The sequence below is a fragment of the Crocodylus siamensis genome, chromosome 6 (genome assembly GCF_052110815.1).
Source record: "Crocodylus siamensis isolate JL-2025a chromosome 6, ASM5211081v1, whole genome shotgun sequence".
In the NCBI taxonomy this organism is placed as follows: domain Eukaryota; kingdom Metazoa; phylum Chordata; order Crocodylia; family Crocodylidae; genus Crocodylus; species Crocodylus siamensis.
The window spans coordinates 71,334,457-71,356,926 of record NC_143400.1 but is presented as its reverse complement, the minus strand read 5'-3'; the positions used below and the strand labels follow the sequence as shown (position 1 = coordinate 71,356,926).

General features: G+C 42.9%; 1 protein-coding gene across 6 annotated transcripts in view; it reads left to right on the top strand.

Moving 5' to 3' along the window:
* Nucleotides 1-1,693: 1,693 nt before the first annotated feature.
* The window catches only part of IGSF10 (immunoglobulin superfamily member 10), a 31,044-nt gene continuing 10,267 nt past the window's right edge, over nt 1,694-22,470 (top strand). The window contains exons 1-6 of one of the 6 annotated variants that reach the window (XM_090055406.1): nt 1,694-1,712; nt 3,152-3,400; nt 6,729-6,858; nt 10,216-10,606; nt 12,893-17,284; nt 17,870-18,770. In XM_090055406.1, coding sequence (XP_089911532.1) covers nt 3,165-3,400; nt 6,729-6,858; nt 10,216-10,606; nt 12,893-17,284; nt 17,870-18,770 — 6,050 coding nt within the window. In that variant the 5' untranslated portion in view covers nt 1,694-1,712; nt 3,152-3,164. The other 5 variants (XM_090055405.1, XM_090055403.1, XM_090055404.1 and 2 more) reach the window with 5 other exon arrangements.

Here is a 22,470-nt window from a genome sequence, read left to right as displayed (position 1 = left end):
TACTTAATACTCATAATAAAGTTGAGACTCATCATAAAAGTTTTCCTTTTTTTTTCTTCTTATAGATCCCTAGTTGTCATGTTGATAGGCTGTTCTCTTAATGTATGTATTTAATGCATGTTGCTTATATAATGTTGTGCTGTGAGTTGTTTACCTGCAAATACTGCTTCCTAAGATGATGTGTGTCAAATACAGAAAAACAGAAATGATTCTTCATATGAATACAGATTTTAAGTAATGCCCTTAAAGGACTTGTTTTCTCAGTTAAGAAACTACAAAACCAGTACTGTACCAATCCAAAACTTACTATGGAGGAACAAATGTATTATCAAATTAAAACTAACATATGCCTTCGTGGTAGAAAAATAATGTGTTTATTAAATTAAATATTAAATTCAGTTAAATATTGAAAATCAAGTCTGTTCTATCGTGAGAGGAAAAAAACGGATTTGTTGTGGACTTTTATATCAAATGCCATTTATACTACCGTAACCTTTACTTTGCTGCTTGTGTAAAAATTGAGTGATTCCTGAGCATCTCTTGAATGGAATCTGATCAGTGAGTGGCAAACATTAGAACGCATGTTACAGACAGATGCGACAGGCAAATTTATTGATTAGCTAACAATTTATGTTTTCTTATAACACTTTCTCCCAATGTCTTTCAGGACCAGAAACATTTGCTTAGATGAGCCCTTTCCATATTTTTATGTTAAAGTTCCATTAATAGAAACTTTGTAAAGAGCTAATAAATAATAGGCATTTTAATACATGTTTAACCATGTGTTAGAGACTCCAGCAAATCAAAGAGCTATATAACCATCTGGAGCACCTTCTACTACTATGGTTATGCCCATTTATACATGCAGTACTCATACCTGTCATGTTCATATATTATCTACTGTTCATTTACTAACCACTCTCAAACCACATATAAATGAAACTCTAATGTGGACCCACTAAATGACTGGATTTTTGTTTGCTTTTCCACGATTGAAAAAAAAAGTCCTTGGGTGCTTTTCTCATACCTTTATAACTCTGCTATCCCCTTTCCCCCTGTATTCAAAGCAAGCTGTTACAGAAACATCACTTTCTCTTGCAAAGTTCTCTTTTGTCCCATCAGCCAGCTTCCTGTTCACTTTTTTCACAGCTGGACCACAGAAAGGAGAAAGTTTCTTACTGGAGGGTCTCCTACCCCTTGCCACTCTTTCTCCTTCTTCTGCTGGAACCAGAGGAGTGTCAAAATTCTTCCCATCCTAGCCAATAATGCAGATGTGACCAGAGATTCAAGGAGAAAATTGGAATATGTTTTCATGTAGTGAGGGAAAACAATGGTTAGCTGTACTATATTTATTGTATTTGTGATAAACACCACTGCTTATTTGATGCTCATACAGTTCTTAGCAAGGTGGTGTCACAATCCTGATTGCCAGCTCTAAGCACTACCACAGTAATCAGCATCAATGATCCGCAGGGGGCAATGGCTTTGTACTGCTCTGCAGTCCTGGCTTAAATCACACCTCTGTCCCACCACCTGGGAGCAGTGCAAAAGCAATAGGTGGGACACAGGAACCAGAGAGGGGAGTTTACAACCTCTTCAAATACCTGCGGGCTAAGGATAGAGGATGAAGAATGGGCAACGGAGTCACGGCCTCCAGCTGCAGCAGGGGAAACGTAGGCTGAGTAGGAGGAGGAACTTGTTCTGACGATAAGGTGGGTCAGGCACTCGAACAAGCCACCTGGAGACGTTCGCGAGCAGGTCGGACTGGCAGCTGGCTGCGGGGAGGGTTTAGTCAGGGACAGCCCTGGCTTGAGCAGGCTGGAGGGTGCGGGACTACGCGACCTCGGGGCGTCCCCATGAGCCTAGAGCACATTTCGGAAGTCACTCAACCCTGGGGAGAGGACCGGCTTTGTGCGGACAAACGCGGGGAGGTGGCGGATCCCCTGCCTCGCGGGACCGAGCGCCGCCCTGATTCTCTTCACACCTTCCCGCGACCTGAGGCGGGGCGGGGGATGGGCGGAGGGGCAGAGCCCGGAGGGGCGGCGCGGCGCGGCGCGGGGGCGGGAGCGGGGGGAGGGGGCGCCACGGGCTGGGTCTCACCCCGCTGCGGTCGCGGGGGGAAGGCGGCTCTCCTCCTCCGCCCCAATCCGCGCGCGGGGGGCGGGCCGTGCCGAGCCGAGCCGAGCCGAGCCAGCCGGCCCCGCACTCTGCAGCGCGGGGAGCAGGGGGGGCGCGCAGGGCTGGCACGTGCCCAGGCCGAGTGGCTCGGGGCAGCCGCGATGCCCCCGGGCTCAGGTCGGGAGCCCCCAGCCCGGCTGCCCCTGCGGTGGCCTCACTCAGCATCTCCCCGCCGAGGAGGCTGCCCGAGGCGCAGGTAGGGGCCGGGGGAGCTGGGCGGCTGCGAGCGCGACCCGCGGCGCGGGCAGCACGTCGGAGGTGCGGCTGTTGCTGTGGCGGGGCTCCCGGCAGCGCCGGCCCGCGGGCGTCTGAACCAGCGGCAGCGTCATCCTACGAACGAGTCCGGGGTTGGAAACGGCTGCAAAGCCGCCCCCCAGGTGTGGCGCTGGAAGCGGCACGGCGCGCGGGCTGTGGCGCACGGCGGCAGGAGGCGCCTCGGCGTGCCCGAGCCGGTCCGCAGCCGCGGGAGGGGGGTGGCGCTGGGGGCGGCTGAGGAAGAGAAGGAACAGGATGAAACATGAACGTGTCGCTCCAACATCCTGAGTGTTGAACTAGCCCAGACGCTTTGAAATCAGTTAATTTGGTTTGGAGTAATTGCTTGGCAAGAAGGGAGCTGACGTGTTCTTCGGTGGGGATAAATTACAAGCAGATTTATGAATGCCCTAAATAACTGGAGTCAGACATCGGTAACAATCGTCTCAGAGCAGCAGGTTTCGTTTTCTTTACTATACCTAATAAGTAACACCACCCACGGTGCTTCTCATTAACAAGCAAGCAACTGTGAAGGAATTGTGTAAAACCATACATGCCCCTGAGCATTATGTAGATCTAAAAATGTGGGAAATCCCAGAGTTTGTGCACTAGCAACATTTTCTAACAAAAACCTGTAGTTAGACAATGCACGTGCTGACACTTAAAATACCAGATATTGATGTCACAGTATAACTGCTTGTGGCTTTTCTTTTGTTTGTAGGTTACACTTTTTCATGCTTGCTGTGGGGGATGTTGTTTTAGGATCATCGCACAGGATGAAAGTAACAGACAGAGGCAAACCTTGGTTGCTCAGATTTCTCTTCAGTGTATGCCTGGCTGTTCTTCCCACCAGTAGTGCCTGCCCTAGGCTCTGTGCCTGCTATGTCCCCACTGAGGTGCACTGTACTTTCCGGTACCTCAGAGCCATTCCACCACGCATACCCCAAAATGTGGAACGCATCAATTTAGGGTAAGTTTCACAGCAGCATTTTATTCATTCTGCGTAGTGGTCGCTCACTGCCTTGCAAAATGTAACTCAGGTTTCTGAGTTTGGGTCAAAACTGAGCAAACATCAAAGCACAAAAAGACATGAGAGATCAGATGTAGTCTGTAAAGAAACTACAGCTGAGTGCTTTGCAGTATTCAGAATTGGTTGCAGTGAGAGCCTGCAAAGCTTAATCATATCCCAAGCTGTTTGGTGCTGTGTTGTTTTATAATTTAAGGAAAATTATTTTTAACTTTAAGAGCAAAATTAATTTATTTGAACCATAGTTCACAAAACAGAAAAACTGAAACCCAGAAACCCTAAATACTCATATAGGGGCAATTTATTTAATATAAATAAATAATATTTATTAAAAGGCAATTTATAAAAGCAGCTGCAGATTTTCAGGGTTTTTATCATTTTTACTCTCTTTTCCTTATCTACAGCTGTCAGTCTGATGCTCAATTTCACCTTCTTCCTCCAGCTACCTTTGAAGCAAAATCATGACTATCATAGTTTCTAGGGTTGGAAGGGACCTGAGCAGATCATCAAGTCCAACCCCCTGCCATGGCAGGAAAGAGTACTGGGGTCAGATGACCCAGGCAAGGTGTTCATCCAGTCTCCTCTTAAAGACCCCCAGGGTAGGAGCCAGCATCACTTATCTTGGAAGTTGATTCCATATCCTAGCTGCCCTGACAGTGAAGTAGCGCCTCCTGACATCCAGTCTGAATCTACTCTGTCAGCTATGGCCATTGTTCCTTGTTATTCCTTTAGTGCTTGGGGGAACAGGGACTCTCCCATTGCCTGCTGGTCTCCCTTGGCCAGTTTATAGATAGCCACCAGATCCCCTTTCAGCCTCCTCTTGTGGAGGCTGAACAGGTTCAGGTCCCGTCGCCTTTCCTCGTAGGGCCTGCCCTGCTGCCCCCTGATCACGCGACTGGCCTCCTCTGGATCCTCTCCATGCTGTCCACATCCCTCCTGAAGTGCAGCGCCCAGAACTTGATGCAGTACTCTAGCTGCGGCCTGATCACTAGCATGCAAGAATATCCCAAAGCTTTTCTGCTAAAGTTCTTTTTAATATTTATCTGAGCCTCTTGAGTCAGTAAAATTAAACCCAAAAGGGACCTGGAACTTAGATAATCATTACAAAAGAAAGAGGATTTTACGGTTAAGGCCCTGGGCTGGAAATTTTGTAGATGTGGTCACACCACAAGTTCTGCCACAGACATGCTACATAACCATGGGAAAACTACTTAATCTCTGTGAGATTCTATGTGTAAGAAGCCTCAAATACTACATGTCATATGGAGATGATAATACTTTTTGCTTCACAGGTCTGTTGTGAGAACATAAGTCCCTCAAAAGTACCATCATGATGCATGCCAGCACTCCCACTTATACTCTGGACAGACCAAATTGTTAGAAGTGAAAAAAATACTAAGTAGGTTTTTTTTCCATTTCAAATGACCAGATAGGTAGGAAATAACATCTACTGTCCTAAATATCTCAGTCTCAAAACATAGGCAGTGGAGGTGGGTAATGATTTTGATTTTATCCTAACTCATTTGTCCCTGTTTATTTCTAAAACTTTCCATGGAAATATGGTTATCTGTAAATGGTGCACTATAAAAATCTTAAAACTACAATCAAACAAAGGCAATCAGCAACTTCATGTAAAAAGATCATTATATAGACTAGACAATCTTGAATCATTTGGGAGGGGGGAGTTGGGAGGTGTGAATAATATGTAGCTATGACCTAGCTTTAATGTACTATAGTTACCTGAGGTCCTAGATAGCAGTCAAGCCATGGCAAAACAGTAGTTTTGGCTATTAAAAACTTATTAAGGATTTGGGGTATGCTTGTACAGCTCATGCTGAATCCCATCACTATTAACAGTTATCAGTTTACATGCGACTCAGGTATGGCTATACATTCTGTATTGGGCAGACATACCCTTATTTAACAAGGAGATGGTGAGTTTTTCAGTTCTTAAGATGACCTAGGCTTCATGATAAGGGTTTTATTTAATGCTTATTGAAGCCAATGGAAGCCTTTTCAGGAATTTAAATGGACATAGCATCAGGCCTACTACGATCAAATGCTAGAGTTGCACAAATACATTGGTCCATATCGTATTGGCACCGATAAAAGGAAAACTGATATTATCAGCAATCAGCTTTTTTTGGCTGATGTGGTTGATAATGCTGCCGACAAATGCTATGTGCATGCGTGCAGCCAGAGCATGCACATGGCCAGCCTGGCAGCAGCATGTGGCTGGTAAGTCTGTTGGGGGGGAAGGGGAAGGGGTACAAGGGGGACAGATCAAGGACCCCTCAGTAAGGGAGGGAGTGGGGCTGAGGAGGCACTGCCCAGCTGGGGCAGGGCATGAGATGGAGCTACAAGTGGCTCATCCAGGAGGCATGGGGAGGGCAGGGCAGCTCCCACTGATGTGCACACCCACAGGGGAAGCATGGGGTGGGCACATGCCCCCCAGATCTGTGCATGGGTTGAGGGCAGGCTGCCCTGTGGACTGGGGCTCAGGGCAGCACTGGGCTCTTCCCAGCGGGGATTTGTGCTCAGGGCAGGCAGCAGCAGCACTGGGAGGGGCAGGGCCCATAGTCCTCACTCCCAGCACCACCAGTGCTCACCCTGAGTGCAGCCCCAGCCCACACCCCCGCTGGGGGGCACATGCACCCCTCCATGCCTTCCTCAGGGGTGCATACAGTGATGGGAGTGCCCCCCCACTCCTTTCTGCTCCCCCCAGACCAGCTGCTTGTGGCTTCATTCTGTGCCCTACCCTAGCTAGGCAGCACCGGCCCCAGCCCCACTCTTTCCCTCACCATGGGGGCCTCAATCTTCTGCCCCCCACACACCTTCCCTGTCCCCTCTTCCACAACCGACTTAACATCTGGACACTGCTCTCCAAGCTGCTGGGTTGCATGTCGGCAGTTGGATTGGTATCAGCCAACAGGGCTCATTATTAATCAGCTATCAGTATTAGCCCAACAATTTTTATTGGTGCACCCCTATCAAATGCCCAGTAAAAGGGGATATTGGTCCTGAACACAGATTTTGTTCTACCACAATATAAATAAGAATGTTTAATAATAAACACTCTAATACCCATGGCAGTTGGTTTGTTTATCCATGTGAAATAAGCTGGCATAATCAGTTTGGGTCTAAGTGGAGAGGATTTAAATTTTTCCTTCTCAAGTGAGAAAATCTTTCTAATATGAGAGTCATTTTTGGTTTTTTTACCTTTGAATTTTAGCTGACTAAATTCAGATCTGGAATGAAATGTTTGTTACAGTTACAACAGCTTGGTTAAACTCACTGAAACAGACTTTTCCGGCTTGGAGAAACTGGAGTTGTTGATGTTACACAGCAATGAGATCCATACAATTCCTGATAAAACATTCATCGATTTACATTCATTACAGGTAAGGGCTAAAAGTGGAAGATGACTTCATTTTAGGATTGTGGTGGTCTATGACAGGTTTAACAAATGATAGATTAGTAGCACCATCTACACTAGTTTCCAGTTTCAAATGGCTGCTAAATGAAGTGTGAGGTACTTAAAGGAAGTCATTATCTTTCCCTTCCCAATAGCCCTAAGCTGTAATACAATATCCCAATAGGAAATTTATTCAGTCACAAATAGGCATTCAGATACCATTTAATGAGCATGGTATAAATGTCAAAGTAGATATCTACATCACTATACTTAGGTAGTACAACTACGATTGCAGTTCTTTGTATTACTGGATTTAAATAAGTCTGCAAAGCTCCCAGTATATCTTTGGTAACAACGTTTTCTTTTATTAATTTGAGACACTAAATTAATACATTTTAAGAAGAATCATATTCCATCAAGCAGTAGTTTTGCTGCTTTCTCATACTTCAGCAAAGAAAGTCCAACTGAAAACGTTATATTCTAACACTTGAGAATGCCATAGTTACTTAGTGTTATAATAATATATATAGTTGCTGACAGATGTGAAAACATGCACTTTACCAGAAGAGGCAGTGTATTAGTTCAATGCGGCTCTGAAGCATCTGTATGGATCATGCTTTTATCTCACAGCTGATTGAATCAGCTATGAGATAAAAGTGCCAAAAAAGCCCTGCCAAAGTGCCCAGGCTATACAGATGTTGGGTAAGCTGGGTCAAACTAATGCGATGCCTCTTCTGGGTATGAGACGGGCTCGGTGCAGGGGTGCATGGAGTTTAAAGTGACATTTGGGTTTTTTATGTCAGTAAGCAGCCTATGTTTTGTAGTATTTGGTGCTTTATTTCAAGGAATACACTGGTGAACATGAGAGCAAATCCTCGCTAATTTAGGCATCCCACTATTTGCACAAAGAAGAAAGAGACTGTGGTAGCAAGGTATTGTATAACAATGACTTTTTTTTTTTTATATAAATTATGATATGAGAGGCGCTTCTATCTTTGGGTAGATTGTCCACTTAGAATGTAAAGGATAACTGTTATCGTTGGACAAAAATTGTGTGCAGCTCACACGTTCCTTTAAAAATACAGTCCTTCCATTTTCCAGATGAGAAGTTACATAGGACAACTGCTGCAATGCCTCAGGCTGAATTAGTGCACATTTTACTGGCTGGATGGGAGCTCCAACAACTGGACATCAGAGCACTTTGCACTTCATTGAGCTGCCTCATAGCTACCATAGAAAGCTGAGGGGAATTTTCAGAAGAGCCCTCTAGCAGCTGAGGAGAGTAAGTGCCTGTCAACACATGGACTTATTCTGGAACATCTCTTCATGCCTATAGCTCTGTCTATACTTGTGGTGCCAGGAAGTTCTGATAGAAGCCAGCAACTGCCACTGCCAACTCACCTGGACACCTGCAAAGTGATATGCTTCTGGAAGCTCTGAGCAGCCCCACTCAGCAGCTGTTCCACCAGAGCACAAGGTGCATGATGGGATGGCACAGGCAGCTGAATGAGCTACAGTAGCCAGTTGAAGGCACAGGAGTATGTACACACCTGGGCTGCTAGGCAGAAGTAGAGCAACTCTGTTGGCAGACTAATAGGTGTTGCCAGTACAGAGGGGTTGAGTGTGAATGCAGTCAAAGTTTTGCTGGCAGAGATTGAATTCTACCAGCTAGACTTTGTGGTGTAGACTAGGCCTAGCTCCATGTGTGGACACACCCCAGTACACATGTGAAAGTGCCTTGTTCTGGAATACATGTGTCTGCACATGGAGTTATTCAGGAATAGATGTTCCAGAATAACTCAATATGTAGACAGGAACTTCAAGTTCCCCAGCTAAAACTTTGATGTAGACAGCTGCTGTTAATGAACTGACTGAACTATAGCTTTAGGGCGTATATAGACAAAATGGGGGCCCTAAAATGAAGGTGGGTTTTTAAAAATGCCACTTTAATTTAGGGCAAAGTAAACCCCCATGTCATGTACACCCATCTTACCTGCCTCTCCAGCAGTGGGGAGGGGAGGGTGAGCTGCCAATGGGCAGAGCAGTCCCTGGACTGCAGGGGCGGGAGCGGAGGCTGGTACTTCCCTCTGTGGCAGCGGTGCCCTCACCCCGCAGGTAGCACCTGCCCACAGGCACCTGGCTTGGGCAGTCCCGGGGGGCACTGCAGCTTCAGGGGGAAGTTCCCCCCTGCAGTTCATGCAGGCAAGAAAGCTCCAGTGGGGGCAGGTGGGGAGATCAGGCTGCACGGGCTGCTTACAGAGTCCCTGAGGCTCACAGAGCCCGGTGCTCTATACCACAGCTGTAGGGCAGCAAACTAAACTCAAACTCCTCAGTGGTGTTTTAGTTTGCTGCACCCCAAAGTCATTTAAGGTGCATTATGCCACCAAATGTGCTATAATGGCTAGAATTAATGTGCAATACAGTGCTGACGCATGGGAACACCAACACCATTAAAGCAGTGCAAAGGAATTTAACTTGCTTTAAAGTGTTGTGCACATATGCCCCTTGTTTCGTCTACACATGTCCATAAATAGCTACATCTGAATTGTATTTGACAAATAAAAGTAGATTGATGAATTATAACTGCTATATGTGTTGTTTGATTACTCACACACTTGCAAAATTTATAGTTGTTCCTCAAACTATTTGAAGAATTAAGAAGGTTCTAATGTATGTAACTTATGATTCTGATCTGGAAAAAGCTTGTATAGAACAGATTGTGAGATTCTACATTCACTACCTTTCAGTAATATCCTGCCAAATTTGCTGACTTTGGATTACAAAGATAGCATTCTAATTATCAGGCTGCCAAGCAGTATCTGAAAGTTGATCATTAGCTAGCATATTACCACCAAAATAAAAATTCAAGCTGTTGGCAAGTTACCAGTTTTATCAGTCATATTAGTCAAAGTAGAATTTTGCTTACCTTCTTATGTTTGTTAGATATCTGTTTGGTACAAACTAGAGGGGGGAAAAAGAGAGACACATATTTTACAGTCAAATTCTGCTTTACTTCCTTCATAGAAGTTGTGTAACTGGGATTTTGAATTAGAGTGAGCAGGAGTTGACCATCAGTAACTATATTTTCCAAACATGTCTGCATGCTTTATGTTGACCAATCTGTTGATTAAGAAGGTATCTTTGGATCATAAATATGTTTAGAAAGAAGTTTCTAAAAAAAAACAACAATCTATTCATGGGGGCAGGGAGGATCCATAGTACATAGGCACTTTTTCTTAATAGACTAATTCATATCTGGCTAGATGTCTTCTAACAATAACAGTATACTATAGCTCTTAATAAGACTTGGCTCTACCCCCCCACCCCACTTTTTCATCAACAGGTTTTAAAAATGAGCTATAACCAAGTCAGAATACTTCAGAAGGACACATTTCATGGTCTCAAGAGCTTGGTACGATTGCACATGGATCACAACAGAATTGAATTTATAAACCCAAAAGTTTTCTATGGACTTACGTCTCTGAGGCTGGTTCATTTGGAAGGAAATTTACTTAGACAGATTCATCCAGACACTTTTGTCACCTTGCGCTACCTCCAGATATTTAAAATATCCTCCATAAAGCATATATACTTGTCTGACAACTTCTTAACTTCATTGCCACAAGATATGTTTTCCTGTTTGCTTGAGTTAGAGAGTATATACCTTCATGGAAACCCCTGGTCCTGTGATTGTGATCTACAATGGTTTGCTGACTGGGTACAAAAGCAACAAGGTACAGTGCGAGATGAAAGATTTCTGTTTATTTTTGCTTCCTAATTAAATTTTGGTGACTTACACTAGGTTCTTTGCAACAGAGGCACCATTATTTAAAGCAGTGGTGCTCAACCTTTTGGCCCCATGGGATAGATAGATAGTGTCAGCTAGTCTGCAGACTGGATCTTCAGGACACAGTACCCAAATCAAACCCTATTCTGAATAGATCCCAGGCATCTGGACTGAGTCCTGTGTTGCTCCAGCCTCCATGCCTGATATAGTCCACTGAGCTATGCTATCCAGCCTGCAGAGCTCCTCATGGGTGGCAGTGGGGGAGCAGCAAATAATGATGCCATCACTCTCCTGCTGCTAATTTTTTGGACACTCAGGAAGCCCTGAGGGTTAGATGACATGGCTCTGTGGACCAGATCTGGCTTCTGGGAGAGGGGTTAAGCACCTCTGGTCTAGAGGGAGTAGGAGTAGGAGTCTAGAGAACTGAATTATAATTCTGACTTGATGTTTGACCTTACATTCTCAGGGCCATTTGTAAAATGAAGAAAATAACTAACAGTTGGAAAGTGCTGTGATTGCTGTTGATGAAGTGCATGTACCATTTAAGTGCCAAGTAATATTATGATTACTAGTAATTGAATGTAATCATATTCAGAGCAGAGTCTTTGCCAAATTAGTAATTAAATGACAGGTGAGTGATGAGTCATTAATACAGCAATGCTTTTGAAAGTGTAAAACATTACTTTGTAATAGTTTCTGTTCATCCTTTATGATGGCTGTTCAACCTCCAACCCACTGGCCAGATCTAGCGCAGGCACTGTGTGATCTAGCCAATGGGACCCCCCACGGGTCTGAAAATTTGGGATCCTTCATATTAGATTAGACATGCAGCTGGTGCAAGCTCCAATCAAGCACATGGGGCTCGGTGTGGGCAGTCTGAGAGCATGCAGGGCTGGGCAGAGATGGTACTGAGTCTGAGGGCTATATGGGGCCCTATCCAGATGTGCAGGGCTGGGTGTAGAAATCTAGTGTGCAGAACTTGATCTGACCTGTGGACCAGGTCTGCACTGCTTATCTAGCCCATGGGGACAAAAGCTTGATCACCTCTGTTCTAGACATGTTGCTCACCAGAGCAAGCAACATTCTGATTTTGCTTGTTTTAATGTTATGTTAAAGAATATTCTCCTGTTAGTGTCAGAAATAACAATTATTATTTACAAGAATAATCAGCTTTCTTCAGACAAATTTCTGAGCTAATTTTTTTTCATAACCCCATAAGTTCTAAGTAGTTTATGCTACCAAAGTGCTATTAGACATTTGCATGGAGAAAAATGAGATGGAAAGGAAAGAGTGTCCTGTGGATAAAAGGACAAAATGGAAGCCAAAAAGTCTGGATTTTATTTCTAGTAGAAATAAAAGGAGAAGGTTAGCCCTGGGCTCTGGGTGGTCGTGTTGGGCAGTGGAGGGTCTGGTTGGGGCATGAGGGCACTTCAGTGTGGGGCTAGCCAGCAGGAAGTCCCTACACTGTAGCACCGTCATGCCCCAGCCATCCCTAATAACTATCTATATATGCACTGCAGTGGCGTAAATTACTCCGCTGTAGGCTAGTACTTGTCTCAAACAGTACTATCTTACAGCAGAGTTAACTAATTTACTGTATCCTAATATAGGCATGCATGTAGACAGGGACACTTCACTCTGCAGCTAATTAGTCAACTGCAGTAAAGCACACATGTAGATGCACTTAGTAGGATCATCCCTGCCAAACCATCTGAACCAATTCTCTATTCTTTACCTGTGTTAAAATAAGAAAACTAATAATTACTTACCCTCTAAAAATAATTATGTCTATTGTGTCCTCTATGAAGCTACACAAGTTAGGAAGAAGGGACAAGGACTTTTTCTGTTTTTTGGCTGCCCTGCACAGAGTTGGACACAATAGCATAATAACCTCCAAAGCTCTTACTCGGTCTCTGTGCTTCCCAAAGGCAGCTATTGGCTATATGTCACAACTGAGTCAAGGAAAATTGTGAATCACTGAGATCTTCATATAGGTGCTAAATTACACGAAGTGGTGATAGCGTGATTACTAGTTGTGATAGTAATTTTTTGGTTTGATAAATATTGCTAATAGACTAGGAAACAAAACAAAAGCTGATGACCACTTTAAGATCACCATATCCATGTGTTATCGCCTTCTATTTTAAGACAAACCTTGTAAAATTGTTGATTATAAATTGTTGTTTAGAACTATTATTCCAAAAACTTATTGCATTATTTTTTCTTCCCCTAGATGTTGTGAAGTGCAAGAAAGACAGGGCTTCTTCCGGTACCCAGCAGTGCCCAGTTTGTGCTAATCCCAGGAACTCCAAGGGCAAAAATTTAGTTGAGATTCCACCTGCTGCATTAATTTGTACCAAGCCAGCCATAGATCCTTCCCTGAAATTTAAAAACATTACTTTGCCAGATGAAGGGGACTTCACTTCTGTATCTCCTAAAGATTTCATAGCTCCCATAGGATCTATGATCTTGAACATGACTGACCAAACAGGAAATCAAGCTAACTTGGTTTGCAATGTTCAGAGACCTACAAAAATGTTCCCAGTCTCATTTGTCAATGATGGTGACAATACAATACTCAAAATATCATTCTCAACATTTCTCACATGTGGGATTGACTACGAACATATTCAACAACTCTGGAGAATAGTAGCCCTTTATAGTAATTCTCCTCTACAACTTGAAAGGAAACTCCTGCTGACCAAAGTGCCTTATATTAGTTACAAATACAAACAGGTTTACTCTGAGTATGAAGAAGTTTTTACTAATGTAGAAACTGAACTGAGAACTGAACCTGCTTGGCTGATGCAAGGACAAGTAGCTTTACAGTTAGACAGGACAGCCACTACACTCAGTACTCTGCATATCCGATACCTAACTGATGCTCAAATCATTTTGCCCAGTCCTGATGAAAAAGAAGACAGGCATAATTGGGCCATAATTTCAAGAGACAATAGGACAAGATTGGAACATACTGTTTTAATTGGTGGGACTGTGGAGCTAGACTGTCAAGCATTTGGAGAGCCTATTCCTGTGATTGAGTGGATATTAGCTGATGGGAGCAAAGTTAGAGCCCCATATATTGGTGAAGATGGAAGAATAGTAATAGCCAAAACTGGAAAATTCACACTACGCGCAGCTGACACTTTTGACACTGGGCTTTATCACTGCATAGGTACAAATTATAATGATGCTGATGTACTAACATTTAGGATTACCGTGATTGATCCTTACACAGAACTCAACAACATAAATGGGGCTCAGCTATCTGCATTTATTGGTGACACACTCTACCTCCCCTGTCAGTCTAGTGGTGTCCCAGATGCATCTATTATTTGGATCCTACCTGACCACGTGGTTCTTCATCAGTCTGCAAGAAACAAGCATATTTTTCACAATGGGACGTTAAAAATACAAAGGGTGACAGATAAAGATAATGGCCATTTTAGATGTGTAGCAGCCAATAAATATGGTGTTGATTTTTTGATTTTCAACATACTCATTAGAAGGAATGAGAACAAATCACAGAAACAAAATGCAGCTCCAGAAGAGGAGGGAGATGAAGATGGATCTGGTCATAAGGTGCTTGATGCTGTTACAACAGATAAGAACCTTTTAGCTCCAGTGCGAACTTTAGTAACAAATCAAGTAGGTCCAAGCTCTGCACCTGGAAATCAACCCATACAGAATGCAAACAGGAATAATTATAGAGAAATTACTTACAGGCGCAATGGGGACAAAATAAAAAGACGGCTTCAGGGCCATAGGAGACAATTTACTCCCTCCACTAGGAAAATTGATCCAAAACACTGGGCAGCATTTTTAGAAAGAACAAAGAACTACTCCACACTGACAAGAAAACAAGAAGATGCCACAACTAAAGCACCAATATCAGTTTACCAATCCTCAAAAGCACCTATGTATGGGGAAGAAACATCCAGGGGTGCTGTACCTCCTGAAGAGGAATTTATTACACTAGCAACTAAAACACCTAGTATACCAATTTTCATTAAAGCATCAGCAGATGTTGTAACTTCAGAACCTGAAATAACTTCAGGTAGCACAAACCCCAAAACAACTTCTGTTACAGTTACAGGGGCAGTAAATCCAATAATCAGTCCGTGGATTACACAAACTGCTATACCTGAGAGCAAAAAAATGCATACAAATCCAAAATATGGGGTCACAAAACTGAAATCACTGGAGACTTCTCAACTTAATCAAACATCATCAACTAATATGCATTCATTAACTACATCCAATCTAGTGAGTAGCACAACTCAAGGCTTTGACAATGAACACAGATTCATCACTTCTGGGGAAAGCAATCCCTATTTAAAAATCCTATCTACAACATCACTTGCAGATCTTACTGAAGTTCCCAACCTTGTAACTTCCCACAGCGCAGCTGAAAAGCTCAATATATTCACTGAGTCAGTCAATAAGACTTCAACTAAATCAGATCATCAGATATCAGTAGTGACAGTCAGTGAATCAAACAATGAATTTGGTCACATTTATTTTCATAGTACTCAAAAACTAATAGCTCCTAAACTACCACTGGGCTCAACTATTATTACTCATCAACAGATTCAGATAATAAGAGATGTTACAACACACACACCGCAGTTGAGACGACGTTATGGAAGACGGAGGAAAATTTCTGCTAGGAGACGAATTGTCAGACCAGATCAAATTCCAAGCTTCAGAGGACACAGATATAATTTTGTGAAATCAGAATCAATGAGAGAAAGTACGACTATGACTCCAGATATACAGCTGGATGCAAGCTGTCAATCATGTTCACCTATCTTAACTTCTTCCAGCAGTCCTCCTTTTACCCATCATACAAACGTGCCCACTCCTTCAAGAACAGATATACCAGTGCTTGTGTCAGAACAACTAACAACAAAAAGTGAGAACACAGTACTCCTTATTGAAGGGAAAAAAAGACCTACGGAAGAAAGAGAAAACACAACTCCTACAATAATGCCTTTCTATATAGAAAGCATGCAGAATCCTTCACTGAAGGAATTAGAGGCTAGTGCACCATTGCAAACATACACCAATAGAATCCCATCTTTCAGTACCCATCATTCAGCAACTGCAGTCCCTCCCCTTAGGACAGCTGTGGAAACTTCTCCTACTACAGGCTACAAGATATCTTCCACTGCTGCATCAATCCCACACAAAAATAGAACGTCTTCCCAAATTTTAAGAGGAAAAATTACTTGGCAACACCTCTTTGGAAACACACACATTGAAAAAGAGCTACTGAAGAAACCATCCCAAATACAAACAAGTACAGTGCCATCAGTGACAGTAACAACCATGTTTCCCCAAACCACAGAAGCTTTATCCATCTACAGAGTTTCTCCTTTACCTGTAACAACTATTTTAGCAAACAGAAATCAAGCTGATGATTTCCTATCTTTAACTAAATATAGGAATGATGGCAGTAGTGCATCAGATAAATATATTCCCACTACATCCCTTACTAGTGCAGAACTAGCATCTTATTCCAGTCTTGCACCTGATGTAAACCAAGGGACTGCAACAATGCCAATGCCAGTGTTTAAATCTACAACTGCTGCCCCAACTGAAATTAAAATGATTAGAACCAAAACCAGACTAGGAAGGAGGAAAGGACATAGAAGGAAAAAACCTCAAAAGAAGATTTTGATATCACAAATCCAAAACATTTTTACAGGTCACAGCACAAGCTTAGCAATGAATACTTCACGGCCTTTCTTGACAACAGCTAAATCTTTAATTAAATCCACCATACCTGCACCCACATCTCTTTCTAAGAATACAAGTGCAGTGTCAATTACAATGCCTCAACCACAGATTCTTAGCACAATTGACATAACTAATGTTTCATCCATAACTACCACACAGGCACCAATGAGAGATACCATACATGAGAACACTAAAGCTGTTGAAGTAGCATCTGAAACATTCATTACTCAAAGGCCAACCACTACAATCCCAGCCATGTCACAGTTTAAGCCTTTAAACACCCCCACTATATTACCTACCTCATCCATTGTAACATCTGAATTGATATATTTTGAACAACTTAAAAAACAACAACATATGGGAGAGGAGGTCATTCAGCAGAAACACATGGCAGAGGCAATATTTTCCAATAAAGCTGGATTAAGTACAAAAACTCCTGTTGCAACTATCCGTGGCATCTACCCGAGCATACAGCATCCTACCCCACTAGAATCCTTAATAACAGTAACATCACCTGCTCCCTGGCAGAAAAATAAGTTTTGGCATAAACTCTCTCCAGATGTTCCAGAAAGGGGCAAAACATTAATGGTTAATACTCTGACTGTATTAAAATCTCCACAGAGCTCCACTCAATATGCTCCACCATGGGAAAAGGAAAAAGACAATTCTGTGAAAAGCTGGTCTGACAAGAGAGCAGATCAAGAAGCTACTACTGCCAATCCTGTAGCCTTGGACTTCTCTTATATGAATAGAGTGGAAAAGCCCAGAATTATTGGAGGAAAATTGGCTGCTTTTACAGTACCAGCTAACTCAGATGCCTTTATCCCTTGTGAAGCTACTGGTAATCCTCCTCCAACAAGACACTGGACTAAAGTATCATCAGGTAATCTTTATGAAACTTTTAAAAAATGTCTTCCTCCACTATTCTTTAGCAAATAGTCAAATGCTAGGCACACCATGCCATAGTTTATGAGGGCTGTAAGCCCTGCCAATAGCAATAGTCAGGCACAGCGTACGCACTGTGGGGTGACTTATTGGATTATAAAATAGGCATCTGTAAGGAAAAAAGTAAGTAGTAACATAAAAAGATATATTCAACATTAGTATGCTATCCATATGGGAAAAAATGTAAATAATTGTTATACATTAACAATAGGTTCTTTCTAGTAATACCTATACAAAAGATTATCCCAATTAGAAAACCACTACACAAAGCGACTAGACGTATACCAAAGTACTAGCAACCATCACTGTCTTACTGGAAGATCACTTCTACTTAGAAATTATTTTTTGCTGGTTATAGCAAGACTTCTTTTCACTGCTTATATAAATACCTACCCTAAGGAATGCAGAATCAAAAACTTGACAGATAGTTGGCTGTGATTTTGTATATAAATATTACTGTATTAGACAGAAAGAAAAAGGAATGGCTCTTGGTGAGATATATTTTGTTCTCTTTATTTAATAGGAACTGATGTGTCAAAAAGCAAACGTGACAACAGATTTGAAGTATTTGCCAATGGTACCCTCTCCATCCAGAACGTGAACATTCAGGACCGTGGACAGTACCTGTGTGTTGCTGCCAATCAGCATGGCTCAGACCGGCTCCTGGTCACTTTGTCTGTGGTGGCATATCCACCCAGGATCCTAGAAGGCAGGTCAAAAGTAATCACTGTCCATTCTGGAAAGCTTGTGGCAATGAAGTGCAGAGCTGAAGGTAGACCTGTCCCTACCATTTCATGGATTCTGGCAAACAAAACATACGTCTCAGAATCTTCTGTAGAAAGTAGGCAAGTTTTCATACAACCAGATGGCACACTAATAATCAAAGAAGTCACTGTTTATGACAGAGGGCTTTACACATGTATGGCTAATAATCCAGCTGGTACTGATACACTGGCAGTAAAACTACAAGTGATTGCAGCACCTCCCATCATCTTGGAAGAAAAGAGACAACATATTGCAGGAATAATGGGTGAAAGCTTGAAACTCCCTTGCACTGCAAAAGGAAATCCTATCCCAAGCCTTCACTGGGTGATCTTTGATGGAACAGTAGTGAAGCCTTTGCAATTTATAAATGCCAAACTTTTCCTTTTTTCCAATGGAACCCTCCATATAAGGAACTTAGTTCCTTCTGACAGTGGGAATTACGAATGCATAGCTACGAGCTCTACTGGCTCAGAGAGGAGGGTGGTAAATCTCATGGTGGAACAGAGAGATACACTTCCCAGAATAGAAACAGCATCTCAACAAATAACTCAGTTGAATTTTGGGGATAGATTGCTTCTGAATTGTTCAGCTACTGGGGAACCCAAGCCCAGGATAATCTGGAGGCTGCCATCCAAGGCAGTTGTTGACCAGGTACACAGGTAGGATTATTTTGTTGTTTTGGGCTTGTTTTTTTGTCAGGGGTAGAAGGATGGGTTCCAACTTTAACTTCTTGCTTTATTTTTCCAGGCCTGACTAACTTTTCAAACACCAAATCAGTGAAAGATTTTTCTTTTCTTGGCTAGAAGTGCTTTATGTGCTATAAATTTTGCATAACTGAGGCCAAATTAGGTCTTAATTTGTAGCAAAAGTGAATCGTCTGTAGTGACAGACTATGTAGATGTATTATTGTGCTTCTAATATATTAATGATGTAAATTGAGCTCTGTCACAATTGGGTACAACTCTGCTGAATCAGCTCAGCTGAACTTAGTGGCAAATTTGCATCATTTTGTTCCATCCTCATGTAGGGCACAAATTTTTAACTCATGTAGAGATCAGATTACTAAACGTTGGACCTTAATATAAATTGACACTGTCTGTACATTTGAGTTTTACAGTACTAACACTTTTGCATACCGTGATTACCAAAGAAAAGAGATTTGGCATACATCAAATTAATCACAGTTCAGCGTATAGTAGATACAGAATAGTGCAAAAAACCTGACTATAAATCTGTGCTACATGGTAACTGTAATTTAAAAATTTGTCCCTGACCAGAATAGCTACAGATTATGAATGAGGTGCTAAGATTTCACTTTAACTACAGTACAATGTAAATACCCTTAACAACAATCATCTGGACTTACATTCTGGGATCTAGTTTTTGGACAAAAAGAATTCTACACTTCCTGTGCTGACACTTGTTTTCCAGCAACAAGTTTAAGTAAAAGCCAGATTGCCAATTATATGGACAACTTGCAATAATTTTGAAACACACAACTTTAGAACTACTTCTAAAAATAAAAAGGACTGAGAGATTTTAAATATATCTTTTTCAAGTATTCAGACAGTTAATGGTATTAGAATAACTACAGATTCATTGACAGTTTTAAGCTATACTGTAAAATTGAAAGAGATGAGCTTCAGGTGAATGGGTAACTCAGTGTTGCAGAACTTCTAAGTTTTGCAGGGAGAGAACTGAGATTTACGCAAAGTCTGCCCTTTATGCTGACCTCGTGAAGGAACATCTTGAGAAGCTGGCCCTGACAATCTGCACCCCAGGGTACTCAAGGAACTGGCGAGCATCATAGCCCAGCCCCTCGCACGGATCTTTGAAAACTCCTGGCGCTCTGGTGTAGTGCCCGAAGACTGGAAGAAGGCCAATGTGGTGCCGATCTTCAAGAAAAGGAGGAGAGTGGATCCGGCTAACTACAGGGCTATTAGCCTGACTTCTATCCTGGGGAAGATCTTAGAAAAGTTTATTAAGGAGGCCATCCTTGAGGGACTGGCCCAGGCTAACATTCTAAGGGATAGCCAGCACGGGTTTGTTGCGGGTAGGTCTTGTTTGACCAATCTCATTTCCTTCTATGACCAGGTGACCTATCACCTGGACCAGGGAGAAGAGATTGATGTCATATATCTTGACTTCAAAAAAGCTTTTGATCTGGTATCCCATGGTCACCTCTTGGCCAAACTGCCCAGTTGTGGCCTTGGCTCCACCACGATCTGCTGGCTGGGAAATTGGCTCCGTGGTCGGACCCAGAGGGTTGTGATTGATGGCAGTCACTCATCATGGTGCCCTGTGACCAGTGGGGTCCCTCAAGGCTCTGTCCTGGGACCCATCCTGTTCAACATCTTCATTAATGATGTGGACATTGGAGTCAGGAGTGGACTGGCCAAGTTCGCCGATGACACCAAACTTTGGGGCAAAGCATCCACGCCAGAAGATAGGTGGGTGATCCAGGCTGACCTGGACAGGCTCAGCAAATGGGCAGATGAGAACCTCATGGTGTTTAACACCGAAAAATGCAAGGTTCTCCACCTTGGGAGGAAAAACCTGCAGCATCCTTACAGGCTCAGCAGTGCTACGTTGGATAGCACTACAGAAGAAAGAGACTTGGGGGTCATCATTGACCACAAGATAAACATGAGCCTCCAATGCGATGCTGCGGCTAATAAAGCGACCAAAATGCTGGCTTGCATCCATAGATGCTTCTCGAGCAAATCCCGGGACGTCATTCTCCCCTTGTACTCGGCCTTGGTGAGGCCGCAGCTGGAGTACTGCGTCCAGTTTTGGGCTCCAGAATTCAAAAAGGATGTGGAGAAGCTTGAGAGAGTCCAGAGGAGAGCCATGCGCATGATCAGAGGTCAGGAAAACAGATCTTACGATGACAGGCTGAGAGACATGGGACTCTTTAGCCTGGAAAAGCGTAGGCTCAGGGGTGATCTGATGGCCACCTATAAGTTCATCAGGGGTGACCACCAGGATCTGGGGGAATGTTTGTTCACCAGAGCGCCCCAAGGGATGACTAGGTCGAATGGTCACAAACTCCTGCAAGACCATTTCAGGCTGGACATAAGGAAGAATTTCTTTACTGTCCGAGCCCCCAAGGTCTGGAACAGTCTGCCAGCGGAGGTGGTTCAAGCACCTACATTGAACACCTTCAAGAGTAAATTGGATGCTTATCTTGCTGGGATCCTATGACCCCAGCTGACTTCCTGCCCTTTGGGCAGGGGGCTGGACTCGATCTCCCGAGGTCTCTTCCAGGCCTAATGTCTATGAAATGAAACCTATGAAATTAAGTTGTGATGTGTAGAGTATTTATTACGATGGCTAAATGAGTTTTTGAGAGAGGTATGCCTCTCAGTGGGTTGTTCATGCCTTTTTCTCTCTTCAACCCACATTCCCCTTTTTCAGTATAGTGTCCCCTTCTTTCCTCCCCTTTTCCCTATTCTTTGTATTTGAATTACTTTAATTCCTTTCAGTGTAGTACCCCTGCTCTCTCTGCAAATTCATACATAGTATCTAACAAAATAAGACATAGTCTATAAACCTCATATGTCTGAGAATGAGTTTGTTTATAAGTGCCACATTACCTTACCTTCTAATTTTTTATTCACATATTATAACACTTATTAGTTAGTCTAAAATAGCTGAAATGAGAGTGAATAGGAAGGCGAATTATGACTTCAGAAAAAAGGCAAAACTAAGAAAATAGTTGCAGTATTTTCACAATGCTTGAAAATAGCATAATTATTTAGCATGCATAATTTTAAGAAGTTCCCAAAAGATCCGTTAGGAAAGTAAAATTTTCTTATGTCTGTGAAGCACATAAGATTGTCCAAATCCTGTCACTATGCAACTTTCCTGAAGACCAATATGTCACCCCGATTTCATATCTGAAAACCAATAAACAAGGTTGTCCATTTAAAATTAAATCTCCCTGGAAATTCAACAGCAAGATAAAGCAACACTGAGGCCCCCTCTACATGTTACAGGTATTGCACAATTAACTGGTTAATAGCGCAGTTACCTTAAGACCAGCTACATGTGTAAAGTACCCATCATGCTATAAAAAAGCTCCAACCAGCTATAAAGTTAGACTGAAAAAATGTGTACTATACTAACTTTATAGCTGGTTGGTATCCAGCTTTAATTTGCACATGAAGCAGGGTATCCCCTGCTGCTAAGAGGCCAGCAACTGGCTGGGTTCCCAGCTGCAGGGGTATGTCATGTGCAGCTGGAGCTGGGAGTCTGGCAACTGAGGGGACACTGCAGCTGCTGACGCTGGGTCCCACAGCAGTGGATGCTAGGTCCCAACTGACCCAACTGAGTCCCAGCTACCAGGAGGATGAAGCT